The 27,274-nt window shown below is 40.0% G+C and overlaps 1 protein-coding gene across 1 annotated transcript; it reads right to left on the bottom strand.

Moving 5' to 3' along the window:
• Window positions 1–22,226: 22,226 nt before the first annotated feature.
• Window positions 22,227–22,701, bottom strand: LOC112835213 (large ribosomal subunit protein eL32-like). Its single transcript, XM_073904104.1, has one exon. It carries the CDS (start codon window positions 22,642–22,644, stop codon window positions 22,237–22,239), a length of 408 nt encoding a protein of 135 aa, XP_073760205.1. The 5' UTR covers window positions 22,645–22,701; the 3' UTR covers window positions 22,227–22,236.
• Window positions 22,702–27,274: the final 4,573 nt, after the last annotated feature.

The following is a 27,274-nucleotide window of genomic DNA, read 5'->3' as shown; positions in this document are numbered from 1 at the left end:
AGCAGGGGAGAGGCAGAGGGAAAGGGAGAGAGAGAATCACGAAACAGACTTCCCACTGAGCATGAAGCCCTAGCCGGGGCTCCATCCCAAGACCCTGAGATCATGACCTGAGCCTAAATCGAGAGTCGGTCACTTAACCACCCAGACACCCCAGTATTGCTTTTGGTTTACTATTTTTTTGGTAGAGGCAGTTCAAATGGCTTGCATTTGGTCTTTCTCCATAATAACCCTTACTCCACAAATCAGGGAGCCAGTGTGGGGATTCTGCCTACTGTTAAGTATGTCTATTCCAAGTATGCCTTCTGTAACTTGGGAAGTAACCACAGATGAATACTGGAATCAGTGTCAATTAAGAGCCAGTATCTAGTAGTCCCAGAAAGAAGCAATTTCCTTTTCCCTAATGCACAGTTACCCTGGTTAAAAGCCATAGGTCCCTTTGGGAGAAGACTGGGAGAAAAATTACCAGGATAAAATTTCAGTAGTGTAGTGGGGTCCTCTTTTGAGGGGATCTGGCCTTCCCTACATTGAAGGTGGTGGGTCTATAAACTGGCTCATGCCTGGGAATTGATTCAGGGGTCATGACTCTGTTTTTATGATTCGAGTTAGACTTGTATTTACTTGATCTAGAAGTTGTCTGCTTATACAGATCAAGTAAAAAAAAAAATAGTAGGCTTACTATTTATTTCACTTTTAGGAACACCATGGTTAACTAGCCAACACCATAGGTCTGTGCAATTGATTGCACAGCAATCAATCTGATTGCTGTTTTAACTCTGCTGTCCTTTAAGGTAAGTACATCCACCTTGCCTTTGACTGTTGAGTGTTGCCACTTGGTCCTGCCATCCTGGGGTCCAATTACTTCCACTGCATTTAAATTCTCCAATGCAGTAGCTGTGAGTCCCTTTGTAAGTTCTGGCCTTCAGAGAAGAGCTTTCACAAGGATACTGGGAATCCCCTCACAAATTTATTGTTCAAAGTATTGGTGAAGGTATATGTCTTGAACCTCCCATTTGAGTAAGTACGTCTTAAATGACAAATCTATCCCAACATTCCAATCTTCCTAAGCCTTTGAAACATTTCCTGAACATTAAAACAGGGAGGTCAGGCATTTCCAGTTTGCTCACAGTGGGCCATCTTTTGATGCATGGTTTTTTATATTAGAGCCCCTTCTTATTCCCCAAGCTGCCACATTAAATCATTAAATGTAGAATCTTTGTTTAGTGAGCCCATATCAATAAATTCTGCCTGATTCAACTTTATGTTCTTTCTACTATCATTCCACTTCCTTTAATGTCCATTTTTAGATATGTTCCCCTGATTTCTGTTTTAGAAATTAGAAAACTCTTTGTTTTGGAGTGTAGCACACCTCCTTTTGCATTATACTTTTCACCTCACCTCTAGGGGCCTTCTGGGACTTGAGTCAAATTACCAACCTAGAAGCAAAGATGGGTGGTGGCTGTGGATTCTGAGGAGACCAGACTACATGTCTTCCACAGCACCTGTTATGGTTTCCTCAGGCAATGCAGGGTTAATCTCAGACAGGAGGAAAGGGAGATAGATCCCTGTGGGTAGGGATGACCTTGTCATTGTGTTTGGCGAGGACACCCTGCTGGAGTGGGGGAGCCAAGTCCACTGGGAGCAGGGAGGACTTTCCCACTGGCAAAGAAGACACATCATAATTTAGGGGCTTCTCAGAGTCCATAGTCTCTCATGGTTCATCTCCCCCTCCGATTTCCCCTCCTTCATTTTCCCCTTCCTACTATCTTCTTTTTTTTTTTAACATATAATGTATTATTTGTTTCAGAGGTACAGGTCTGTGATTCAACAGTCTTACACAATTCATAAAATAAAATTAAAAAAAAAAAGAATTTAGGGGCTTACTGTCCCCAGCTTCATCATTGCCTCCCATCCTGACTTCCAGGATCCCATTCTTTCCCAATGCCCTCACATTAGCAGTAGACACTCTGTGAGGCTCAGAGTTCAACTTTCCTTGTAATTCATCCATTTGCAGGATGAGGGTCTATGTTTGTTGTTCAGCAATTGCAGTTGTAGGGCTTTTGGAGATAAGGGTCTCCTTCAGGGGACTCCTATAAGCTCTTAACTCATTTATATAGTATGTGACCTAGAATTCAAATTTCTGAGCTCATCCTTTTCTCTCTTCCTTTCTTTTCTTTCTTTTCTTTTTATTTTTTAGGATTTTATTTATTATTTATTTATTTTTATTTATTTATTTATTTTAGAGAGAGAGAGAGCACACACTGATGAGTGGGGGGAGGGGCAGAGAGAAGGGAGAGACTCTCAAGCAGACTCTGCACTGAGTGTTGAGCGTAAGGCAAGATTTGATCTCAGGACCCTGAGAACATGACCTGAGCCAAAACCAAGAGTCAGATGCTCAACCAAATGAGCCACTCAGGTGTCCCTGAGCTCATCCTTTTCTTTCACCACTTTGGGGACATTAGGAGCAATCAACCAACATCATTATATTCCTTAGTTCTCCAAAAGTGTTCTAAAGTATCATATACAGAGTTACTTAGCTTCTTTCTTTGTATAAGTAGTTGATTAGGAGTATGCAATACAGATCTTTTGTGTATCTTTACACAGAATGGCCTTAATCCAATATGACAGTGTCCTGATAAAAAGGTGAAATTTGGACATGGAAACACATACATGGGGGAACACCCTATAAAGATAAAGGTAAAGATTGGGGTGATGCTTCTACAAGCCAAAGAATACCAAAGATTGCTGGCAAACCATCAGAAGTTAGGTAGATTCTTCCTCAGAGCCCTCAGAAGGAACCAACTCTGATGATTACTTGATCTTGTACAACAAACTTCAGAACTGTGAGATAATAAATTTCTGCAGTTTAAACCACCTAGTTTGTGGTACTTTGTTATGGTAGCCCTAGTAAACAACTACAGTGTAGGAGTGAAAAATGCCATTCCTATTTCTAGTTTTGTTTCCTGGACCTATGTGCTCTGGTTAAGGGAGAAAAACATCATGTATTAGTTGTCAGTTTAGTGCATTTGCTGAAGTTTCTGTAACAGCACTTGCCCCCTATTATGTATTTTCTCTTATTATGGGTCCAGTAGACCATTCCTCCATAGTATCAGTTTGACTGCTGCGATGGTTAATTTCATGTGTCAACTTGACTGTATCATGGGATGCCCAGGTGTCTGGTTAGATGTTATTTCTGAGTGCTTCTGTGAAAATGTTTCTGAAAGATTTGCATTTGAATCTTATGCTGAGTGGAGAGTATCAGTCCCCTGTGTGCATCATATAAACTCAAGTTTGCATAACTTCGATAATGCTGTTCCTTCCTCTTAGAATGTACGCTTTCGGGCACCTGGGTGGCTCAGTTTGTTAAGCGACTGCCTTCGGCTCAGGTCATGATCCTGGAGTCCTGGGATCGAGTCCCACATCGGGCTCCCTGCCCAGCAGGGAGTCTGTTTCTCCCTCTGACCCTCTTCCCTCTCATGCTCTCTATCTCCCATTCTCTCTCTCTCAAATAAATAAATAAAATCTTAAAAAAAAAAAAAGAATGTACGCTTTCACATCCTCTAAGGTCTAGCTTCGTCATTTTGTTCCAAGAAGTCTTTCATAAATCACTACTTTCTGCATCCCCTGTGATCAGGCTAAGCGCCTCACTGTGTCTCCATAAATCTTAGACAATCATCAACAACTAATAGGGGCTCAACAAATGCATTTAGAGTTCAGCTGAATTGGAAATTATCCATGATGTTAGCAACTTAGTGAAATATAATTATTTGTCCCAATTATTATAGTTTGAAAGACAGATTTTATTTTGTATCTATAAAGGGTTATCTATCCACTAGATTTGCTAGAATATAGACATTATCACTGTTTCAGAAAATACTGCACAAGAAACCAGACACTAACTAAAACCTAAAGTCATTTCTGAAATTTTAATTATCATTGACATATACCTAGGTAACTAGAAGTTATTAAACATAACTCGAGATTTAAAATTATCTTTATTTCATGTACTTCTAGTAAGTTTTCTATATATTTTATAATAATTCAGATTTTTGAAGAGTGTGGTAGACTCTTTTCAAACATGGCATCAGAGGATGGAACCAAGTGCCCAGAAAGTAGAGCCAAAAGCTGAAAAATACAATGAATAAAGGAATCACTCCCAGAAAACAGAAATTGTCACAACTCTACTCCCTGGAGAAGGAGCTCGGTGATATGCTTCCAGATGGGTTTCAGAATTAATTAAGACCAGTGACTGTCTGCTGCTTATAGTTTCCTGTACATTGAGTGTTGAGGGCTTGAGGTGCTGATGACAAGTTTTTTGTTGTTGTTGTTCACAGATGTCTAGATCAAGAGTTGCTAACCCTGAGGCGCCTTAACCACATTCAGACATGATTAAAATTGCAAGGATTTGGAGACTGAGGCTGATATCAAAACTAAGATAATACTTTGGGGGAAGACTTAAGAGATTTTTCATGAAAGAAGAATGTGAATAAATTATTGTAGGTGGAGAGTGGACTCTGGAAAATTCCTTTCAAGATGGCCACAGTAATTACCCCATCCGTCTATGCAAGTCCTTTGCCATGTGACTTTTTCATGTCTTCCATCAAGCGGTGGAGTCTGTTTTCCCGTCTCTTTAAATATGGGATGACCTTGTGACTTACAGTGATCAACAGAATACAGTGGAGTGATATTGTATGTGTAACTTCTCAAGCTAGTCCTTCAGGGGCCCTGTAGCTTCCACTTTCACCCTCTTGGACTCCTGAGTCCACAATGCTGTGGGGAAAAAACCCAGTCTACCCTACTGGTAAATGGTACCCAATTGACAGCACTAACTACTGGCAAGGTGAGTGGGGCCATTTTGTACCTTTCACCCCAGTCAAGATATCAGATGAAAATAGCTAATGAGTGTTCCCAAGGGATAGCTGCAGAAGAACAGCCCAGTTCACCAACCCCTAAAATTGTAAGAAATAATCAGTCTTTGCTGTTGTTAGTTCCTATGTTTTGAGCCGGTTTGTTACACGATATTAGAAAATTGAAAAAAAAACACATTTATCTAAATTTTTAAAATGAGAAAATGAATTTGTCAGGGCACCTGGGTGGCTCAGTCATTAAGCGTCTGCCTTTGGCTCAGGTCATGATCACAGGGTCCTGGGATCAAGCCCTGCAGCAGGCTCCCTGCTCAGCAGGAAGCCTGCTTCTCCCTCTCCCACTCTCCCTGCTTGTGTTCCCTCTCTCACTGTGTCTCTCCCTGTCAAATAAATAAAATCTTAAAAAAAAAGAAAGAAAATGAATTTGTCATACTTTTAGGTGATTTTATACAATCAAGAGTTATTGGTGACAATTTTATATCAATATTTGGTAACTGAACAAGGTAAGAACTCAATAAATATTTATTGAATGCTAAATCAATGTAGGCAGCTTCAATCCTCAAATCAAGAATCAACTAATTTTTTTTTGTAGAAAAGATTCTATGTATATTATTAGGGTTAAATTACTGTTCATCTTTACTAATTACTAAGGATCGTAGTATATCAGTTTATTATTTGTGCATTTTCCTCCATTTTCTCACTTTTTTAGAAGCTGAAAGACAACAGTGATGATGGAAAAGAAGAAAAAACTGATAAAGATCACAATCATCATTTTGTTTACATAATGTCTTAAAAGGTAATAAAATATCTTTAAGAGATTTTTTTTATGAGTCCCAAATGTGTTTTCATTTAAATGAGAGGATTAGAAATAAATACTGTGGAGCTCATTTGGTGAAGTTTAATTAGCATTTGATTCAGACTTTCAATTTTCAGCTCCTCTCCTTTCTGGTCGTTCAAGTAGATAACCAAGCTTCTCCTAACTTATGTATTCTCATCTGTAAGGTGGGGACAGTGATGTATGTCTCAGTAGATTATTGCATTTCGTAGACATTGAAGTGCTCAAAAGTGTTATTATTAATTCTCATTCTAGAAGGTTCTTTGGCTTAAATTACAATCTTTAACATTATATATAAGGTAGCTTGATTTAATAGGAAAATGTAGGCTATGTGACATAAAATGCAAGTTAGCCCACTCGGATACCCAACCCAACCTCTTCTGTATGGCCTTCCTCAACTCTTGAGACTGGGAACCTGGAAAATTCACTTCCTAGAGTATTTTTCAGCTAAGTATGGCCACATGATTCACTTCTGTGTAATGAGTGTGGCACAAGCATGAGTGCAGAAGTACCACTATCTTCTCTCCCATCTGTAAGGTAGATGTGATGATAGGAATTGGAATAGCTGCCATGCAACCATGAGGGAAAGGGAACAAAATCAAACCCATGACCCCATGCTAACAACCTCCTACCTTTAGATTTATTGCTATATGAGAAAAGGAATGTCTCTAATTTCTTGAAGGTCACAATTTAATTGAATTCTCCCTCACAAGTGAATGCAAGCCCCACCTGAGACACCCTTTGGTGTGGAATGGATACAATTTCATTTTATTCCTTACTAGTTGTGTGACAGGGGCAAAAACAACATGTGGGAGCAAGGGTTGGTGATAGAGGGGTCCAGCTATTGATACAACCCAAGAACGAACACATCAAACACCCAAGAGTGTTTCTGGCAGATAATAGGCCGTGAGTGGCAAAAATCACAGATAAGAATTATTTCCCTTATCTTATGGCTGTGAGTTGTTTGTTGAGAAATCATGGAATTACTTCCCTATGAACATTTTGTCTTGAAGAGAACACGTTGGGCAATTCAGCAGAGTCTGAACAGAAAATAAAAGTTATTGAGCATATTAAGCACTAAGCAAATGTTAACTCTCTCTCCTTTAGGTTGTGTGCTTACAGGTAGTTTCCAGACAAACCAACCAAATAACTTTCAAAAGCTAATTACAGCTTGAAACTAAGAGGAGGCTTGATATTGAAAGTATTTTTTTTTAAAGTCAGTTTAAAATGTACCATGTCTACTGACAGATGTGGTTCATATTCAGTGGTCTTATTTTAAAATAAATAAATATAGCAAGAACTACTCTGCTAAGCATATACATTTCATCACATTCTGGATACTGAGCTGCTTACCGTCAAAAAATAACCCAAGTTTAAGAAAGTGTTTTACTAAAAACTGGCTTACAGGATTTTTTTTTCTTTTTACCTCTATATGAAAAATCCCAAATAACATTGGACAATGCAGTCCCTTGGAATATATGATCTCACAGTATTTTACAAAAATAAAGTCCTGACACACTGTATTTTAAGAGTAAGAGTGGGTGAGACATGAAAGAAAATAAAAAACTTGAGTCTCTTTTGGGTTAGAATTTGTTCACTTCTGTATAAATAATTAAAAAGAATCTCTCCCTCTTTTGAATTCACTTGTGGTCAATTAGGTAATCTGGACCAAACCTCCTGCTGAAAAGTACAAAACATAAAGGATAAAATGTATATATTAAAATAAAATCTTACAAACATCAAACAAGTCGTAAGGATTTACCAGGACACCTTGTCAGTGAGAAAATAGGAAAGCAGCAACTTCTATCCTGAGAGAATATGACCATCTTGACCAACTTAAACATTTATTTTGATAGCTCTGCGCAAAGAGAGAGCCAGATCAAAGGCTAGAGCAGACGGAAGAGCTGGTATCCGGTGGAAGACTCATTCCCACAATCTGGAACCTGAGAGGTCTACTCTCTCAAAATAAAGATGAGTGAGACATGATGCATCTGCTCCAGAACCCACATGCCTGAATGTCCAGGGAACCTCAGCATGTTGCTTTGAGGTGGCCCCTGACTGGCATCCTCCATGGAGGAAAGTGCTAAATCCGGTATCTCAAATTATTCATCTATTTTCCCCCAAATACATTTGCTGGCAAAGATAAGATACCGTATAACAGAACAATCTGACAAAAAATAATAAGATAAATAAAAAATAGATAGATAAAAACCAGATATGCAAACACATCAGACATCTGAATATATAATAGACCACGAAACCTATGCTTACTATGTTTAAAGAAGTAAAAGTGATAAAATTGAAAATATTAGTAGAAAGTGCAAAGCTATAAAAGATATCAATAAACTTGAAGACATAAATAAACCATGGGTTAAAAAAACCAGCTGAGATTAAAAGTCAATGAATAATGAAGGGGGGTGGGGGACTATACTTAAAACACTATTGGCCTAGGGCGCCTGGGTGGCTCAGATGGTTAAGTGTCTGCCTTCGGCTCAGGTCATGATCCCAGGGTCCTGGGATCGAGTCCCGCATTGGGCTCCCAGCTCCTTGGGAGCCTGCTTCTCCCTCTGCTTCTCTCTCTCTCTCTCTCTCTCTGTCTGTCTCTCATGAATAAATAAATAAAATCTTTTAAAAAAACACTATTGGCCTAATGAGCACTTGCTATAGACACAGTGCATAGGTGGAATTTATGGGAGTGCTTCTTGCTGAAACAATTAAATAAAATATTATTAATCACAGCGAAACATAATTTTATATGATATATCATCCATGGCGGACACTTCTAGACCCCTTCATCTCCCTTTCGTTTTTCATTTTATCTTTAAATTTACTCCATCAGTGAGATCGGGAGGATTTGTTCACTTTCGGATGAGAGGACTGAGGAAGAGTGCATAAGTCTCTTTCAAAAATTATCATTACTTTTTACTTAATTTCACTTTTAAGAATTCAAAGTTGTTTTGGGGAAAACTCATCTATATTATATAGCTTGCTAGATTGGGTGAAACTTGAGATTAGCCCTTAAATATATCTTTTCCCCATATATGGATAAAAATTGTGTTTACAGTTTATAAGTAAATACTAAAACTGGTGGAGAGACGTTGATTCTCAGCCAGGTGGACAGCATATCACTGGGTGATATTTGTATGTCTTAGGAAATGGATACATGTGTATCTGAGCTGTTTGTTAAGTGTGGGTGAAACCGTTGTGAAGTGAAATGCATGGTGGGTGATATGGCATCACCGTGGTTTTCTGAGTTGAAGCCTACAGTTTGGGATTTAAGAAGACATAGACTTCAGAATAAAGAACTATTTCCATCAGCATGTAAGGACACCATTATCCCGCATCCTAAGTGATAAAGATGGAGACACCAAGAAAATGCATTAGTTTTGTAAATCAAAATTGTGTCTGAGCAAAAGAATATGCCTCTGTGGAGGTACAGCAACAACCCTATTTTTTTTTAAGATTTTATTTATTTATTTGATAGAGAAAGACACAGCAAGAGAGGGAACACAAGCAGGGGGAGTGGGAGAGGGAGAGGCAGGCTTCCCGCTGAGCAGGGAGCCCGATGTGGGGCTCGATCCCAGGACTCTGGGATCATGACCTGAGCCGAAGGCAGATGCTTTACAACTGAGCCACCCAGGCACCCCCAGCAACAACCCTATTTAAAGAAAAGAAGATAAAATCTAGTTAGAAAAGAGCCTCCCTGCTCACATGGGGGGGGGGTGACAAAAAAAGAATCAGTCAAATGTCTGGGGAAGAAAAGTGACTCAAAAGAGTATGTGACAATGGGTTTAAGGAAGAGAGAAAATCAGGGGCGGACAGAGAGGGGCTTGCCAGCATGCACCTGTCCAGAGTGTGACATTGAAACGAATATCCTAGGGAAGTGAAGCTCTGTAGAGTAATGTTTCTCCAGTTTTTGTGTACTGTTTAGTTCTATTAAATACATTTTCATTCAATTAAGCACATTTAATAGGATACAGTTTTAGATGCTTAGTTGTATATAGTCTTTTGACTAATACATCTGAAACGAGTCTGCTTATCAATAGCAAAGATGTCAAGTTCAGTCTCACTCTCCAAGCATTTCCCAGTTTTCACTGCCTATTTCACAAATGGAAAGGCTCTCAAGAGCCTTCTCTGTGACTCTGTTAGCACCTTAGCCCTGCCAATAATTTGAATCAAACAAATTTCAAGGGATTGGGACAGCTATGGTGGTATAATGGGAACTTAAAAAAAAAAAAAAACAGTACAAATGACAGAATCACAAACTTACAGATGGAGAACAGGCTAGTGGTTTGCAGAGGTGGGAGGTGGGATGGAGGAGGTGGCCTTAGGAAAGAACAGCACAGGGAATCTGTGATGTAGATTTCTGTCTCTTGCCTGTGGTGGCAGACGCATGAACTTACACGTGTGCAGAGAACGGAAAACATGCACAAATGAGTACCTGCAAAACCGGTGAAATCTGGGACACCTGGATAGCTCAGTCTGTTAAGCGTCTGCCTTCGGCTCAGGTCATGATCCCAGGGTCCTGGGATGGAGCCCTGTGTCAGGTTCCCTGATCAGTAGGGAGCTTGCTTCTCCCTCTGCCTGATGCTCCCCCTGCTTGTGCTCTCTCTCTCTCTGACAAATAAATAAATAAAATCTTAAAAAAATAAATAAAGAAAAGACTGAGGCTGGACAGAGCTCTGAGAAAGAAGGTAAGCATGGAAACTTACTTTGTTGCCTGGCTCAGAAAGAAGTGTCCTTTGCATGTGCTGGATCTGTATGACATTTCATTTACTGAGTCCAAGCTCTGACAAAATTTCCACCAAAATGGTAGGCTTTTGTTTTCTAGCAGGTGATGAAGGGACCCCATATTCCAATATAGAGGTAAAGGCGTGTCCATATCTGGCCCTACTCATCTCTTCCCCCATCCACCAACAAAGAGCAGATGTTTAATATCAGGGAGACAGTGATTCACATCCTTCTACATCATTTAGTACCCGTTGCTTAGGTGGGGGGAATAAAGTATAAACCCTTGTCTATTTGAAATGCTAGAAGCATTAAGCACATTATCTTTTTCTTCCAAATGGTTTTTGCATGAAAAGAATGATTATTATTATTTTTGCCTCTGATAATTTTTGGAACGAGTCATCATTGGTAGATGTTAACTTTTATTCTTTACTAAAAGAAGAGACATTTCTGCATCACGAAATATCTTGAATAGATTAAATTGCTTTGGGGGAAAATTGCTGCAATGGAACTGTAAAAAGTTGCTTAATATGGAGGTTTCTTTTAAAAAAAATGTCCACCCTTATTGTTTATTCAGAGAGATTTCTGTAGATTTTTGCCCCCAGAAGAATTTTTCAAGCACTGTAGAATCATTGCTCAATTTAGAGCTGGTTTCAATAGTTCCCTTAGGATTGGAGTATAATAAATACATCAGTGTACTTTCTTTTTCATTACATGTTTCCTTGAAAGGTTTTAGCCATTTTTCCCCCTAAGAAAATATCAACTTAAAGAAGATTGTAGTTAGAGGCATTTTAATAGTACTGCCTTTTTTCTCCTCCTATAAAAGAGATGAATGACATGAGTGAAGTGATAACCACTGGTACTTTACTTGACAAAATATTTAACGTTGGCTGAGGTAAACGAGGAAAACTAAAAGGATGGCAGTCATTTAAAGCCAGAATGTGAGATTCTTGTTAGCCCACGGCAATGCCCCAAAGCTTCGTCCCACACCCTGCAGTTAGAAATCGGTCTTCATACCGAACAGACTTGTGTGGCAGGCGCCACAACCAGGGTGTAGTTGGAAGTAGAGGGGAGCCCATCTCTCCTTTCCGTTACAGTGAGCGTCGAGAGTGTGGCTGGTGGAGTCAGAACACATTTCAGCTCTCCTTCAGTGCCTGAACCTCAGCTACCTCAGGCCAATGAGTAACCATGAAAATCAACAACAACAACAATGTGGACGGCTATCAAACACCTGTCTGTGCCAGTTTTTATAATAAACACTTAATATGCGTTTGTTCTTCCACTCTTCACCGTGGTTGCATGTAACCTCCCTCTCCCTTTCTGATAACTCTTTCTGATAAGAAGGCTCGAAAGGACCGAGTGAGTAACTTGCCCCCAGGCACACAGCTTCTCAGTCGCCCAGTGGCATAACCAGCATTTTCTCTGATGCCTTTATGAAGGTACGATGGCATTCAGAGATCTGTCAGGGAGTTCCACAACCCAGGTCAATGAGTGGACCTCCATTTAAGGGACAAGAAAGAATGTGAGGTTGTGGGAAGCCAGAGATCAGCCAGGAGAGGGGTGGAGCAAAGTTGATCAGGGCCCTCTTCATGAGATCATCCAGACTGTAAGGCCAAAAGCTCGTGTGGCGACACTTGTTTTCTGGTGGCGTAAAATCAAGTCCCAAAGGGGGGGTGGCTTAATTCTGCAGACCAGTGCCGAAGTGGTCATACCTGCCCAAGGAAAAGGCTTAAGTGGATTCTGACTCCCATGGCATCTGAAACAAGCCTCACTGAGCTGGAAATCTTCCCTCTGTATGTAAGTTTTCTTATAGACATTGATCATCTTTCCAAAATAAATCAGGTTTGTCAAGACAAGAAGAAAGATTTGCTCCCTTGAAAATTGTTTTGTATTTTTTTTTTTTTTAATGCAATGGTCAGTCAAGTTGGGCCACAAGAGAAGACAGAAGAGCAGCTCAGGAAAGAAGCCAAGAGTAAGATACTCACAGGTCCCAGAATCAAGAGACCCTGCGTGTCAGTTTGCAGGGTCACATGAGAAATGTATCAGGGTGGTCAGGATCCAGAAGCCAGGCTCTGGAAGGGTGCCTAGGCTGTAAGATTTATTGGGGCTTCCAGGGAAAGGCAAAGCAGGGCAGGGGAAAGTGTTGAGAACTGACTAGTTTGAATAATTTCAGCAAGCCTTGAGCTATAGGGGGAGTCTTTAGTTGCTGGTACCCTGGCCCTGGGATGATGCAGATGGTGGAATATGGCCTCATGGGTGTGTGGGCAGACAGAAGAGGTGTGGCTTTGGACTGGTCAGTTTGCAGATGAAAGACATGCTCTGGCTGAGCCCTTTGTTATCTTGAAGAATTGGCTAGCCCCAAGGGCCAGTGCTTCCTGGACAGAAACGTTTTTCTAAAATGTCAGAACATTATAAGATACAGAAAATAAAACCATATATATTTATATTGTATACATAATAAAATTTATATATATTTATTTTTGTATATGTATATATGGGAAATACAAAATAAACAGCCCATTGTGAAGGGGCACCTGGTGCCCACACTGCTCCATTCTGCATCCCATGTCTTGGATTTCCAAAGGCGAACACCCTCCAAGCTCATTGTCTTGCCTTCTTCATCCCAGAGCGGCTTGTGTCAAGTTTGACTATAAAGTCTCATAAAATTTCTAAATACTCAGAGTCCTGGAACCCATTCCCAAAGATTCTGATTTAATATGCCTGCCTAAAGATCTGGAAGCCTGAAATGTTAGCAACTATGCAGACCCCATGCCCTGGGGACAAACTCCTCTGCCACTGGCTGGAGAAATGTACACACACACACATTCACACTCAGACACACGCTCACACTTGTACCTGAAAACTTCCAGTCCCACCACCTTTTGCGAAACTTTCCCAAGCCTCTCTCCACCCTGGATTAAACCACTGCAATTTGTCACAGCCAGGGCCCTTAAAAAACAACAACAACAACAAAACACATTCTGGATGGGGGCCACACTCCCAGCGCCTGGCATCTTCTACTTTTGGCTCAACAATATGAGATGTGTAACTCTTCTCAAATATGGCATTCAAAACTCAGAACATAAAACCTGGCAAACTTGCTGGGATGGGGAGGGAGACTGCTTACATTGCTTCCAGGTTCCTGCATCAAAAAGACCAGAGTGCACTAGAGGGAGAAAGACATTTAGGCAGTGCCACACTGAGTCCTTAGGAGAATGGCTAGTCAACCACAGGCCCCTGAAGTGTCTTGACACTGGACAAGATTTGTTTCAACCCCACAAACAGAAGACCTATCACTGAAATGGTGGGGACTTTCAGGGACATCAGCAGAAAATTGCCCTTCGAATTCCAAATCTCAGTTACAGTGGCAAGATAGAAATGGAGGGAAAATTTGAAACGCTCTATTATTTACATAAGCTATGGAATTGCCAATAGTATGGCTGAATGGTGGTCCCCAAAAAGATATGTCCACATCCTACTCCACAGAACTTATGTATGTTCTTTTATGTGGTCAAAGACGGGATTCATTAAGAATTTGGAGAGGGGGACCTTATCCTGGACTCTCCAGGTGGGCTCTAACTCCAATGACAAGTGTCCTCATAAGACTGAGGCAGAGGGAGATCTGACAAATAGAGGAGAAGTGATGTGAAGAAGGAGGTCGAGGTCGGGATGATACAGCCACAAGCTCAGGACTGCTAGCGGACAGCAGACACTTGCCAAAGTCAAGGAACAGAACCTCCCCAGGGGCCTCTGGAGGGAGCGAGCCCCTGCTGACAACTCGACTTTAGCCAAGTGAGACCCATTTCAGAACTTTGGCCTCCAGAACTGGAAGATAATAAATTTGTGTTAGGCCATGTTTGTTATAGCAGCAAGGGGAAACTAAGACACCAACCAACAAGGAAGTTACAGATTTGGAAAGACGGTCTAAGCAGACCAGGTGGGCTTCAAATGCTAACCCAGCCATAAACTATCTGCGGGACTGTCTCAGTTTCCTCGACTGTAGAAAGGGGCTAATAAGATTTTCTTCACAGTGTTGTTGTGAAGATCACATAAGATAACTGGAAAAGTGTCAAATAGTACACTTATAATAAATAAAAGCTGCCAGTATGAGTCCTAGTTACCAAACATTGTTGGACAGAGAGAACTCTACATTCCCACGTTTTCTACACTCAGAAGGTGTGTTTTATTTCAAAGAACATTGCAAGAAGCACCTATGTAAAGGCACTCTGTTCCCATAACTATGCCTAGTAGAATGCACTGGATTGCACAGTGGTAAAAAGTTTATGACCTCTCAAGTGGTCTGCTTCATAGATCTCTTGGGCTCTTCAAACAGCAAAAAGCCTGTTGTTTGGCACAAATTGTGGTAGAAAACTTATGTGGCTATGTGAATGTTTGAAGAAGCAGACAGAAGCAGGCCAAAAGTGAGCCAAATGGAAATATTAAAAACTAATGATAAAAAAAACCACCACATGTTACTGTATGACTTGCTTCTTTAAATGTTGATGGATGCTACTGACAATCAGTGTCTGGGGCTAGGGTTATATAAAACTTACTGATTACAAAATTCATGCATTCTCATCTTTAAAGAAAATAACTTCAGTTGTACCTATTCTCATCAAGTAAACAATATTCCAACTATTTCAAATGGGTCATTGTTAAGTTCCACAAACATGTCAAGTATCGGATCATTTGTGTGATGAGCTAATATTAAGAAAGCTTCTTCATCCTTCTAGAGCCGCTTCCTAAATTCTAGGCACTAGGAAATCAAGCCCAAGAAATAAGACTAGTCAAAGCCCCACTTCTTTCTACACTGCCCTTTCCTGGAAGGTTGGACCACTGAACTCAAGGGGAACCCTGTCCAGACACTGGCACCAGCAACCACCTCAGGGAGTGGGGACATGAGTATTCCCAGGATGAGAGCTCCTCAGCCAGCTTAGTGTTAGCTTTGCTGTCTATCCCACTCTGACTTTGTTTTGGTTTGGTTTTTTGTATTCCATTATCTTGATTCTTGCTTTGTTTTCTGATGACTGCATTTCTATCTAGTATTCCAACTCTGACAGCTGAGTTGTGTGTTTTCTTCTTGTTAGGTTCTATGCTCAGTGAGCTGGCTTCTCTGGGATCCAGTCCCAAAGCTATATTTCCTAGGGCCAAATTCTAGCAACCTTCTGGCCAACACCTTTGATGCTGACTGTCCACTTGCTTGGCTTTGGTGCCTAACTGTTCCCCAATTGGCTTCTCTCTTTTGGTGTGTTGGAGATTTTTCCATCCCAGTTTTGTTGCACATTAAGCACTGCTATGGAACATGGTAAAATGCAAACTATTGTAATTGTATTAGGATAAGAAACATCATTTTCAGATGCAAAAACCTCTTGAAAGGTAAAGAGAGATAGTATTTATGAGCTGATGGGGAGCATTAAGTTGCTCCTAATTCATAGTTTATTTAATAATGAGAGTTTGGCTATGAGATATTTTGGGGGTAAAGAGAACTGCCACAAAAGTTAAGTGTGAATGCTACACTGCTGTGGAAGAGTCTGGACAAGAAGAATTCAGACCAGAACCCCTGAGAAGTAGAGAGGCAAGGGGTGGGGTGGTGTAACAATGGGGGAGGGGGTGGGTGGAGTTCAACTAGTACAGAGTTGAGAGGATTGACAAAAGCCAAACTTTTCTGCTTCCAAACATGTTTTGGGTTTTTCTTTTTCACTCCCCTCTTTCTTAGGAGACCAGATCATATTTGCAAAGCATTTCTATTGGAAGATCAGGAATGTCTGTGAAGAGAAACTCCCTAACAACATTCTCCCAGAACAGTAGAATTGGATAAGATCTCAAGGGCAGAATGCCCATTGATCCACAGTTGCCCCAGACAGTCACACTTATATCTGTTGTCCTGGTGTAATTATTAATATTGGCCTCCATTGACTTTCTAAAGTGGCTATGTCTCAGGGATGATAAACTAAGCTAATGGCACATTGTATATTTAAAATTTTTCCACAGGGATGCCTGGAAGGCTCAGTCAGTTAAGGGTCTGCCTTCAGCTCAGGCCATGAGCCCAGGGTCCTGGGACTGAGCCCTAAGTTGGGTTCCTTACTCAGCGAGGAGCCTGCCTCTCCCTCTGCCTGCTGCTCCCCCTGTTTGTGCTCTCTCTTTCTTCGATAAATAAAATCTTAAAAAAAAAAAAGAATCACTGAGGAACCCAAAAAACTTTAAAAAATTAAATAAATAAAATTTTAAAAATAAAAAAATAAAATAAAACTCCTTCACATCATCCAAATATGCTTATAGAAGAACTCATGACTCATCTATCACCAAGAGTTCATTCCATTACCATACCAATCACCACTGATGTTGACTGAAACAAAGTCAGCCTCTCATATCTGGGACAAAACCAACTTCCCATTGGTTCTATTTCTTCCTTTTGGGACCATTCTGAGCAGATCTGAGCCTTTCCACAAATATTTTAAAATAGTACTAGTTTTTCAAATCTTTCTTCTTTTTTCTTTTTCTTTTTTTTAATTATTCCCAAATCTTTTCTTCACCAGACTAAGACTTCCCATTTCCTTTATCAATTGTCATTTGTCATTTTCATCCTGTCCATCTTTTATTCTAATACAGAGAGCTCATAACATGAGAAACTCATCTTCTCAGGGCACCTGGGTGGCTCAGTCAGTTGAGTGTCTGACTCTTAATATTGGCTCGGTTCATGATCTCAGGGTGGTGAAACCGAGCCTTGCATTTGGCTCTGTACAGGGCACGGAGCCTGCTTAAGATTCTCTCTCCCTCCCTCTCTGCCCCTCCCCTCCCCACTCCCTTTCTCTCTCTCTCTTTATTTTTTTTTTAAAGATTTTATTTATTTATTTGACAGAGAGAGACACAGTGAAAGAGGGGGAACACAACCAGGGGGAGTGGGAGAGGGAGAAGCAGGCTTCCCGCTGAGCAGGGAGCCAGATGCGGGGCTTGATCCCAGGACCCTGGGACCATGACCTGAGCCAAAGGCAGACACTTAGTGACTAAGCCACCCAGGGCCCCCCCCTTTTTTTAAAATCATTTCTCAGTACATCCCTTCTACTCTTCACATTTAAAGTGAATACATATTCTTCACTCATGGCTGAATAACATTCAATTAGAAGCTATACGTTTTTGGCTGCAAATAATATTCCTGTAAGGATGGAGCTCATGGCCAACTCCATCCTTTCACATTCCCCCATGCTGATTAGCTAGATTATACCTTCCTTATTAGATGAGAGTTAGCTGGACCTCCAAATAACCTTTGATGCACAGCTTTAAAGTCAGTTCTTCCTCATTCCAAAATTATGGAGCTGATATCACTTTGAACTTGAATGAAGAAATTTACAGTTATCATCATTGATTTTAGTCTTGTTAGAGTCAATCTCTCAATTTATCTGTCAATATTTATTTGGATCCCAATTCTGAAATTCTGCTTGATCTTTGACAGTTTTGTGAAATGCCAATTTGAAAAATATGTTTTTCATTTCTCATAATGTTCTGCCTAGGAAAACATGGGGTGTTGAGAAAAATTACTGAGAAAAAGAGAAGAAAAACAAGATTTTCATGTCTAGAACGTGCTAGAAGTTCCTTGGAGCTGGACTGATGTTTTCATAAAGGAACGAGCAGATTTTTTCCTAGTTTTTCATGTGTGCTACATGATCTTGCTGGAATAACCTTCTCTTTATCCTTGTCTATTCTGCAATCTCTCCAGCAAACTGGAGAGATTTGTAGTGAATCCTACAAAAGCTCAGTGAAGCATGTAGGTATTATGGCGTAAAGACAGGCAGGTACGCACTTAGCTTTGACAGGATATTTAGGGACTCACACAATATGGATTTCAGAAACTCTTTTCACTTTCAGTTGAGTCAATGAGACCAATCTGTTAAACAGTTTTGGTTGTCAGGATCATTGTTTAGCTTTCCCCTTTACTATGCTTAGGAAGACATAGAAATGGCATTACATGGCAGAACAAAAATCCATGTCTGAATTATAACATTTGCTCATGTGTTTCTCCACTGAACTTCTGTACTGGGGTGTTTGAGGGAGGCATACTATTTATTTTAAGATCTTATTTATTCGTGAGAGAGAGGTAGGAGGGAGGAACAGAGGGAGGGGGACAAGCAGATTCCACACTGAGCACAGCCTGACCTCAGGACCCCAAGATCATTACCCAAGCTGACCCACGAGTCAGACACCTAACCAACTGAGACACCCTGGCGCCCCTGGGGAAGGCATACTATTTGTCAGGCACTAGGCTGTTGCAAAATGAAAATTAATTCGGGATCCTTATTTGAGGGAACTCATTTTCTAGCAGTGGAAGCAAGCATATAAGTAAACTGTAATATAATAGAGATCAATTTTAGCTTCTGTTGGGAATTATATTTTATAGAAAATGACTATTCTTATTTTATAGACTCAAAAATGTCTACAACTGGAAGTTCTCATAAAAAGCATGTCTTCTTCCTCCATTACCATGAGATTCAATAACACAACCTCCTTTTGAAAGTACAGCTGTAAGAAGCTAATATCCGTTAATTTCCTGAACTACACCATCATATTGAAAGTCATATCCTCACAGTGGAGTTTGTCTGGGTCTTCATGACACCAAAGACACCAATGACATAAAAAATATCATTTCACTGTTTTGGTTTCACAATGTGAAGATGTGAAATAGTCCTATTTGGAAACATTTTTTTATTTTTTAAAGATTTTATTTATTTGTTAGAGAGAGAGAGAGCGTGGGCGTGCGAGAGAGAGTGAGGAAGGGTACAAGCAGGGGGAGTTGCAGGCAGAGGGAGAAGCAGGCTCCCTGCTGAGCAAGAAGCCCAATGCGGGACTCGATCCTGGGACTCTGGGATCATGACCTGAGCGCAAGGCAGACGCTTAACCGACTGAGCCACCCAGGCGTCCCTGGAAACATTTTTTTTAAAGCTTCAGTTAAATGATATAATGCTAGCAAAGCTCAACTTTTTGTTCAAAGTAGAAATGAATATCTACGAGACAGGGAAATATGATTTGTCCTTCTAGATGGAATTCAGTCTCATGCTCCGTTTCTGACAAGGGGACTAAGAAATACTTAGCAGGAGATCATTATTGCTGCGCTGGTCCCACGGAAGCTGCACTACCTCTATCCCTTATGGGAGAGCTTTCACATGACTAAAAATCACTCAGATATTTAGAGATGCTCTTTCCTCATAAATAGCCACAGTTACCTCTTTTAGAAGTATATAATCAAGGCATTTCTATAAATGGTATACAATTCTCTTTTGTGAAGCAGCAGGAGTTCATCTCTTTGGCCTATTCATATGGAGGTTGAGAATTGCATGCAAAAAATGAAGATATTGAATAATCTTTCCTTTTCTCCTGCCAGCTGTCCTCTATACCGGTGAATGCTACTCCTTCTAATGCTCTAAGACTAATCTATTACTACTAGTACTGGTACTAGTACTACTCTTACACTATTACTTTCATTGCTACTATTGAGGATGACAAGAAACACAGCTAAAACTTTGAGCGTTGTGTCTTCACAATGACTGCATGAAGTTTGATTCTACTATAATGGCCATATTTCAGTTGCAAAATGGAGGCAGAGAGAGGTTGAGTAACTTTTCCAAGATCCAACAGCTCGGAGGAGGGCGGGGTCAGGAGTCAACCCAAAGCACTGTGGCTCCAGAACAAATGTTAATAACCATCATGGCCTGCCACCTCTGGATGAATCTTTACCTATTCCAATTATTGCAAATAATTGTATATTATTTATTACAGAACTTAGAATATTTTTGAAACACGTGCTTTAAGAAACTCCTAGGTATATCCAGACTATGCTAGTTATAGAAATTAGGTTATAGCTTATTTTGGAAAAATTACATTACCCTATGACAAATATTTTTGAACTTTTTGTTATTTTTTTCTCATAGTAGCTCAATTGACATTCAACTTTTTTTGGATTTTTAAGTTTTTATTTTATTTCCAGTTAGTTAACACAGTGTTATATTAGTTTCAGGTGTATAATATAGTGATTCAACAATGCCATGCATCACCAGGTGCTCATTACGACAAGTGCACTCCTTAATCCCCATCACCTGTTTCCTCTATCCTCCTACCCCCCCCCCGATTAACATTCAGCTTTTCCTCTCTCTATAATCAGTGTTTGACCTCCAGAAATATGTAATAACCAGTAAACTAGTAACAGAATATTTTTAATATTCTGAAATTATGAAAAAATTTTTAAAAGTTTACTATTTTTTAAATTTGTCATGAATATGTATATCTCTATACATAGGTATATATGTGCATGTGTGTATATATGTATATCCATATGTGTAGATAAGCAGAAAGAAATAATAAGGATTGATTATTGCCTTTAGGCCTTCAGTCTCATGTACAAGATAAGTGTATAAAAACATCACCATATAATAATGTACAATTGCAATGAACAATTACTTCATGAAAACGTTAGCTTTGTTATTTCTCTAATAATAAGAATTCTCTTGAGGGTAAGGGGGTAAGGAAAAGCATCTTTTTTTTTTTAGAGGGGGTGTTGTGCATGCATGGGGCGAGGGACGGGCAGAGGGAGAGGGAGAATCTTAGGCAGGCTCCACACCCAACCATTGCAGGGCTCAAGCTCACAACCCTGAAATCATGACCTGAGCTGAAATCAAGAGTCAGATGGTTAACCGACTGAGCCACCCAGGTGCCCTTGCATTTTCTTTTTAAAGTTCCATTACATGTTTTAGTTTTTGGAACGAAGTAGCAATCTGTAAATATTTATTGGGTGTGGAATCATCATCATAGAGATTATTTTGTTTTTGTAGTTGTTCCTGGATTGTAAATATCTTAGTGTTTCCTAAAAGGTGTGATAAGTTTCAGAGAACAAAGAGCAGTTCCTATACCAACTATTCACTTTGAGAATTGGAAAGTAGGAAAGCAATCTGAAGTTCTCTAAAAAAGTACACAGCATTATGATTTTATTAAAAAAATGTGAGTTTTATGCCTCCCACAGTTTTCTCAAAGCTAAAGAGACATCCAATGGAAAATTATTTATCATAGTCAATATTCAAGTCCACTTAGCTGTAATTAGTGAATCAGAAGAGACACACTTCTAATAATGAATAGTTATAAATTAGCTTAGGGGTAAATATCATATTTTTAATCTCTTTTCTTTCTCAGTCCAACACAAAGCCGAGGGAGATGCAGTCCTCTCATAACACTGGAGAATATTTGTACAGCATGTAAAGTTGGAAACAAATCTATATTTAACTCATACTAGTGGGGACTTTGATCCAGCAACGCTAGTGCTAGGAATTTTAGAGCAAAATCTAAAATCTGCCCACCAGCCTTGCTGGGACAGCAGTGGATAATCAAAGCAGACCTGTTGGAGATGGAGTTAGGGCAGTTGAAGAATAAAGCAAATAGAACTTTTCTATGAAGGCATTAACCCCGCCAAGTTAGTTCACTTCTCACAGTCTTCCACACAGTTCAAATCGCAAGTCAGGCCTTCATTATTTAAAAGATTCAGAACAATAAATTAGTGCTGATACTAAATGCCGTCTTCAGATTTTGTAGTTGGTCATAGCACCAACTGCTCGTAAATCACATAAGAAAACAGATGATAGGTTTAATACCAAAGCAAGTCTCAGGCCTTACGTAGATAAAGTAAGAAGAAATCTCTACAGGCAATGCTAAATTTCTGAACATAATTAATAATAATAGGCCAAAGGAATTTATAATGAAAGCAGCATACTCTTTTTTGGGGGGGGTAGGTTTTATGGTTTTATTAACACAAATATGATGTGCACAACAAGCTGTCTATTCATTTTCTTCGCTGCGCAGCCTGGCGTTGGGATTGGTGACTCTGATTGCCAGCTGGGCTGCTCTTTCCACAATAGCTTTGCGGTTCTTGGAGGAGACATTGTGAGCAATCTCTGCACAGTAAGATTTGTTGCACATCAGCAGCACTTCAAGCTCCTTAACGTTGTGGACTAGGAACTTCCGGAAGTCACTGGGCAACATGTGCTTTGTTTTCTTGTTGCTCCCGTAACTAATGTTGGGCATCAAGATCTGGCCCTCGAATCTTCTGCGCACCCTATTGTCAATGCCTCTGGGTTTCCGCCAGTTGTGCTTAATTTTGACATAGCGGCCTGACTGGTGCCGGATGAACTTCTTGGTCCTCTTTTTAACGATCTTGGGCTTCACCAGAGGTCTGAGGGCAGCCATGATGCCCAGTAACAGATGGCGGCCACCTCCACAGGCAGCGCCAAGAAAGAGAGAGGAAGCGCAGCATACTCTTTATAGAGCTGTGTTACTTGTAGAGAAAAACAAAAAATTACCACAGATCATAGGAAATATGCAATTATTTTGGTGTATTATCTGGAAATCCAGATGTCTAAATTAGGCTGCTACAGGCATAGATGTAAAAAAAAAAAAAAAAAAAAGAAAGGAAACGTGGATAAAACTTGTATGTTCTACTCTGAAAATATCCATTTTTGCCTCTCTTTGATTTTAGAGACAAGACTAAAGGAAAGAAAATCATCTTATATGTCTTCTTTGTGTCAGGAAAAAATTGTAAAGATCAGACTACTTGGGGCAGAGTTGCAGTAGGACAGGTGGTATCAGATTCACATCTCCACATTTATTCCCTGAATTTCACTAGGGCAACTGTGCGAGCCACCTGAAGCTGCCAGCTAACAGAACTTAATAACTCCCTCAATATGATGCTAAACCCTCGGGATTATAGCCGACATTCCTGAGATGAGGCACTTGAGAGTAAGAATGAGCCTGATGATTTTATTGACAGCTAAAATTGATTTCATGCTATTTGCTAGGTCTTGTGTTAACTATTTTACCTGGGTTATATCATTGATTGGTACCTCTCATTGGTGCCATGAAATAGATCCTATGATTGTTTCCATTTTACCAATCAGAGGGAAAAACTGACTTAGAGAGTTTCAGTAACTTGCCAAAGGTCACATAGCTCATAAGTAATGGAACAAAGACTCAAATCCAGAGTCTTAACTATAATTTTACATTGGCTTAGGTTGCAGGTAGGTCACTTGGATTCTTGCTAATATATAAATATCAGTATAAGGTGCTAGGCCACCATGCACTCCTTGGAAAGGCAAGATCACAGTGGGGAGATTGAAAGAGACTTCAAGGAAATCATTCAACGTACTTGATACCTGCCTACTGGACTTCAGAAGACCCCATGAAGACACTCTCAAACACTCATCTGTAAGAAATCTAAAGGGCTAGAAGCTGCTTGTGACAGGGTTAAGGCAGAAATGGAGGACAGAGGGGCACCTGGGTGGCTCCGTTGGTTAAGCGTCTGATTTTGGCACTTCGGCTCAGGTGAAGCCCCAAGTCAGGTTCCCAGCTCAGCACAGAGTCTGCTTTTTCCTCTCCCTCTCCATCTGTCCCTCCCCGCACTCATGTGCATGCTCGCTCTCTCTGTCTCTCTCAAATAAATAAATAAAATCTTAACAAAAAAAGAAATGGAGGACAGAGATTCATTGTTCTCATGGCCAGATGTGTGCATGATGGAGAGTTGGCCATAGGATGAATTTGAGAAAAAAAGGAAGAAGAGAGCAGGAGGGGAAGAATGAAGGGGGGGAAATTGGAGGGGGAGACGAACCATGAGAGACGATGGACTCTGAAAAACAAACCGAGGGTTGTAGAGGGGAGGGGGTGGTAGAATGGGTTAGTCTGGTGATGGGTATTAAGGAGCGCATGTACTGCATGGAGCACTGGGTGTTACACGCAAACAATGAATCATGGAACACTACATCAAAAACTAATGATGTAATGTATGGTGATTATCATAACATAATAATAAAAAAATGGAATGCTAACCCTCAGAATGAGGGCCTAGCTTCTGCAAGGAAAAAATAAATAAAATAAAATACAAAAAAAAAAAAAGATGAATTTAAAGTAGACTCTGACCAGAAACTCTTCCTGCTCAGAGAATACTAATTCCAGTTCATGGTTATACTGCACAGATGAGAAATATTCTCCCTTGCTCGTAACCGTCCTCCTTCTCCTTATCTGGCACTTACTCTACTGTAGGGCTAAAAAGAATTCCAGCTATATAGCTAAGAAGAGCAGAGGAGAGAGGGAAGAGGGAGAGAAGGGGAATGTTAGGTGAGAAAAAGAGAAGAGGCTGGTCAAACCATCTGTACCTATGTGGGCTTCTCAGACTAAAGCTAATGAGGGGGGTGGTTTACTCTAAATGAAATTAAGTGTTTTAGTTATTGCTGTAGATTGAATGTTTGTGTCTTCCCAAATTTATATGTTGAAACATAATCCCCAATGTGATGGTATTAGAAGGTAGGAGTTTGGGGGGGGCAATTAAATCATGAGAATGGAGCCACCATGAATGGCATTAGTGCCATTATAAAAAAGACTGCAAGAGCTTCTTTGCCCCTTCCTCCATATAAGGACACAGTCAAAAGATGGCCATCTATGAACCAAAAGGTGGGCCTTCACCAGACCTTGATCTTGGATTTCCCATCCTTCAGAACTAAGTTTCTGTTGTTTATAAGCCACCAAGTGTATGGTGCTCTGTTATAGCAGCCCAAATGGACTACGACCGTTATAAACAGGGATGAGCATTTCAATTACTAAATTGAGACTATTTCTGGAACTAAAACTTACTAGAGAACTTTGCATTCTCTAAGAGTGGCATAAAAATACATGGGACTTATACAGTATGCCTTCCAGGGATCAGAGAGTAAAGTTAGAGTTAGTGTTTTATTTTATTTTGTGTTTGCTTATGCCTTATCAAGTGTTGTTGTTGAAAAAAGTTAATTTATGTAAAGCTTTTATGCCAATGTCCAGCAAATAGTAAGACTGATAGGAGGATAAGCTATAATTTCAGTGTAATGGTTTCATATTTAATTCCCCAAAAGAACAAAAGGTTTGGGGGATTTTTAAAAGCTACACCTGAGAATTATTTTTAGGATAAAGTAATTTACCATCCCTGAGGACATTCTGGTATAGTCTGAAGAGTGGATTTTGGAGATTATAATCCAAGTGGTTTGACATAGATGACTAGAAGGTCTTTTGTGAGTGTTATGACTCTATCATCCACAATTCACAAGCCTGGCTCAGTATGAAGTTAATTGTTTGCCCTTCAGAAGCCCCTGAGACTTTCCATTAGAGATGTCCTCTTGGCTACTTTGGAGTGTGAAGGTGAAATATGTACTGGCTTGTCTCTCCTACCAAACTTGACTGGGCATGTGGTGATAGATTTGGTAGGGAAAATGGATTAATCTAGAAAGGCAGGATAAACATTTAGAAACTACTTGTTTGCTTTGAAAATGTTTCTCAAATAAGAATCTGTAGACTCGTCTTCTAATAACAGTAAGGGGACATAATTTGATGAACCGACTGGACTTTCGGGGAGAAGGGAATGAAGAACGAACAGGAGAGAACAAGGGGAAGGACAGACAGATGGAAGATGAATATTCTTCTGCAAAGAGAACAGCGTGTACTAAAGGATGAGCATAGAATAAATTTGAAAAACTAAATATGCATTAGAAACCTCCTCATGGGAGGCAACCAGGGTCGTAGGCTAGTTAGTCAATCGGAAAAGAATATGAAACATCCATTCAAGATTTCAATTTTTCTTAAGTTATGTAAATGTATTCATTCGCCAGTCTTTGGCTCTGAGAGAAAGACCTTTTTCTTGACTATGGGTTTATGCAGGGAATATTAATTGAACTATTGAATACTCAATTATTAATTGGGTTGATGCAGTGAATTAGTTAAATAAAGGATGGTTAGGAGAGTCCCTACTACAGGCAGAAGCAGAAGCCATGGTTCCTAGAAAGAAAATTCTCCTATTCTCTATTAAGGGCATTTGATTTCACCCTGAAGTTAACAATTGTGGGAGGTAACAGTGAAGAATTTTGCAATGGTAACATGGCCAAATTGGAATCTAAATGAGAGATTGATCTGGCCATGATATAACAATTGATTTTAAGGGCAGTGAGTCCAGGAGGTATGTTTTGAAGGGAATCCAGGAGAGACACAAAGAAGAAAAGCTGCAAGTAAAGGGAAAATGGAATAGATGGCAAAAACAAAGGAAAGAGAATTAATGGGAGTCAGTGTCAGGTTGCAGTGGAGTTGGGGAAAGGCCAATAATAAGACTTGAGTAACTGGGTTTCTAGGAGAATCTTCACTAGATGAATATGGGGACTGTTGACAGAGGTTCTGATACAGGGACTGTGGAGGGCAACATTTACCATACTGTGTTGGGTTTGAAATAAATGATGAGACATTCAAGTAAAAATGACCTGTGAGAGATAAAGCACACCATATGCCAGGCTTATGGCAACATGATTAATTCCAAATTCTATGCACCCATAACAGTGAGCCTCAGAATATACTGGCAGTTTTGATCAAACCAGTTTGACTGAGTACCTGGAAGACATAAGCCTACAACCTCCAGGTCTTTCACACCTACAGCTGGGTGCTGCTGGGGAAGGCAGGCAGCACCAATTACTTGCCCCGGCTTCAAGATTTTTACTTTCTAACAGGAGTAACTGCAATATTTGGAGTAGAACATTAACACGCATTATAGTCATTGTCTCTGAACAAATGTCTAAAATATTTGCTCTTCCTTTAGGAGGTAAGATAATGTTTACTTCCGTATTAAGGAATTCCTAATGATGCTATTTGAGTATCAGTCTGATTTGCTGAATAACTAATCCTTCTGAAGGAATCGGTTTCTTAGTGAAAAGAAAATGACTTATTTGGGAGGAAGGACATTTGTAGATGTGGGTGTCATGGAAGAAATCACAAGGTCTGCAAAATAGGAAGAGTTTAATGCTCTTCCAAGCATCAGAAA

Source organism: Callorhinus ursinus, unplaced genomic scaffold, assembly GCF_003265705.2.
Source record: "Callorhinus ursinus isolate GAN/ISIS: 27379988/994484 unplaced genomic scaffold, GSC_fseal_2.0 scaffold2, whole genome shotgun sequence".
Classification (NCBI taxonomy): domain Eukaryota; kingdom Metazoa; phylum Chordata; class Mammalia; order Carnivora; family Otariidae; genus Callorhinus; species Callorhinus ursinus.
Note: the sequence above shows the minus strand (reverse complement) of the source record. Positions and strands in the feature narration are given on the sequence as shown.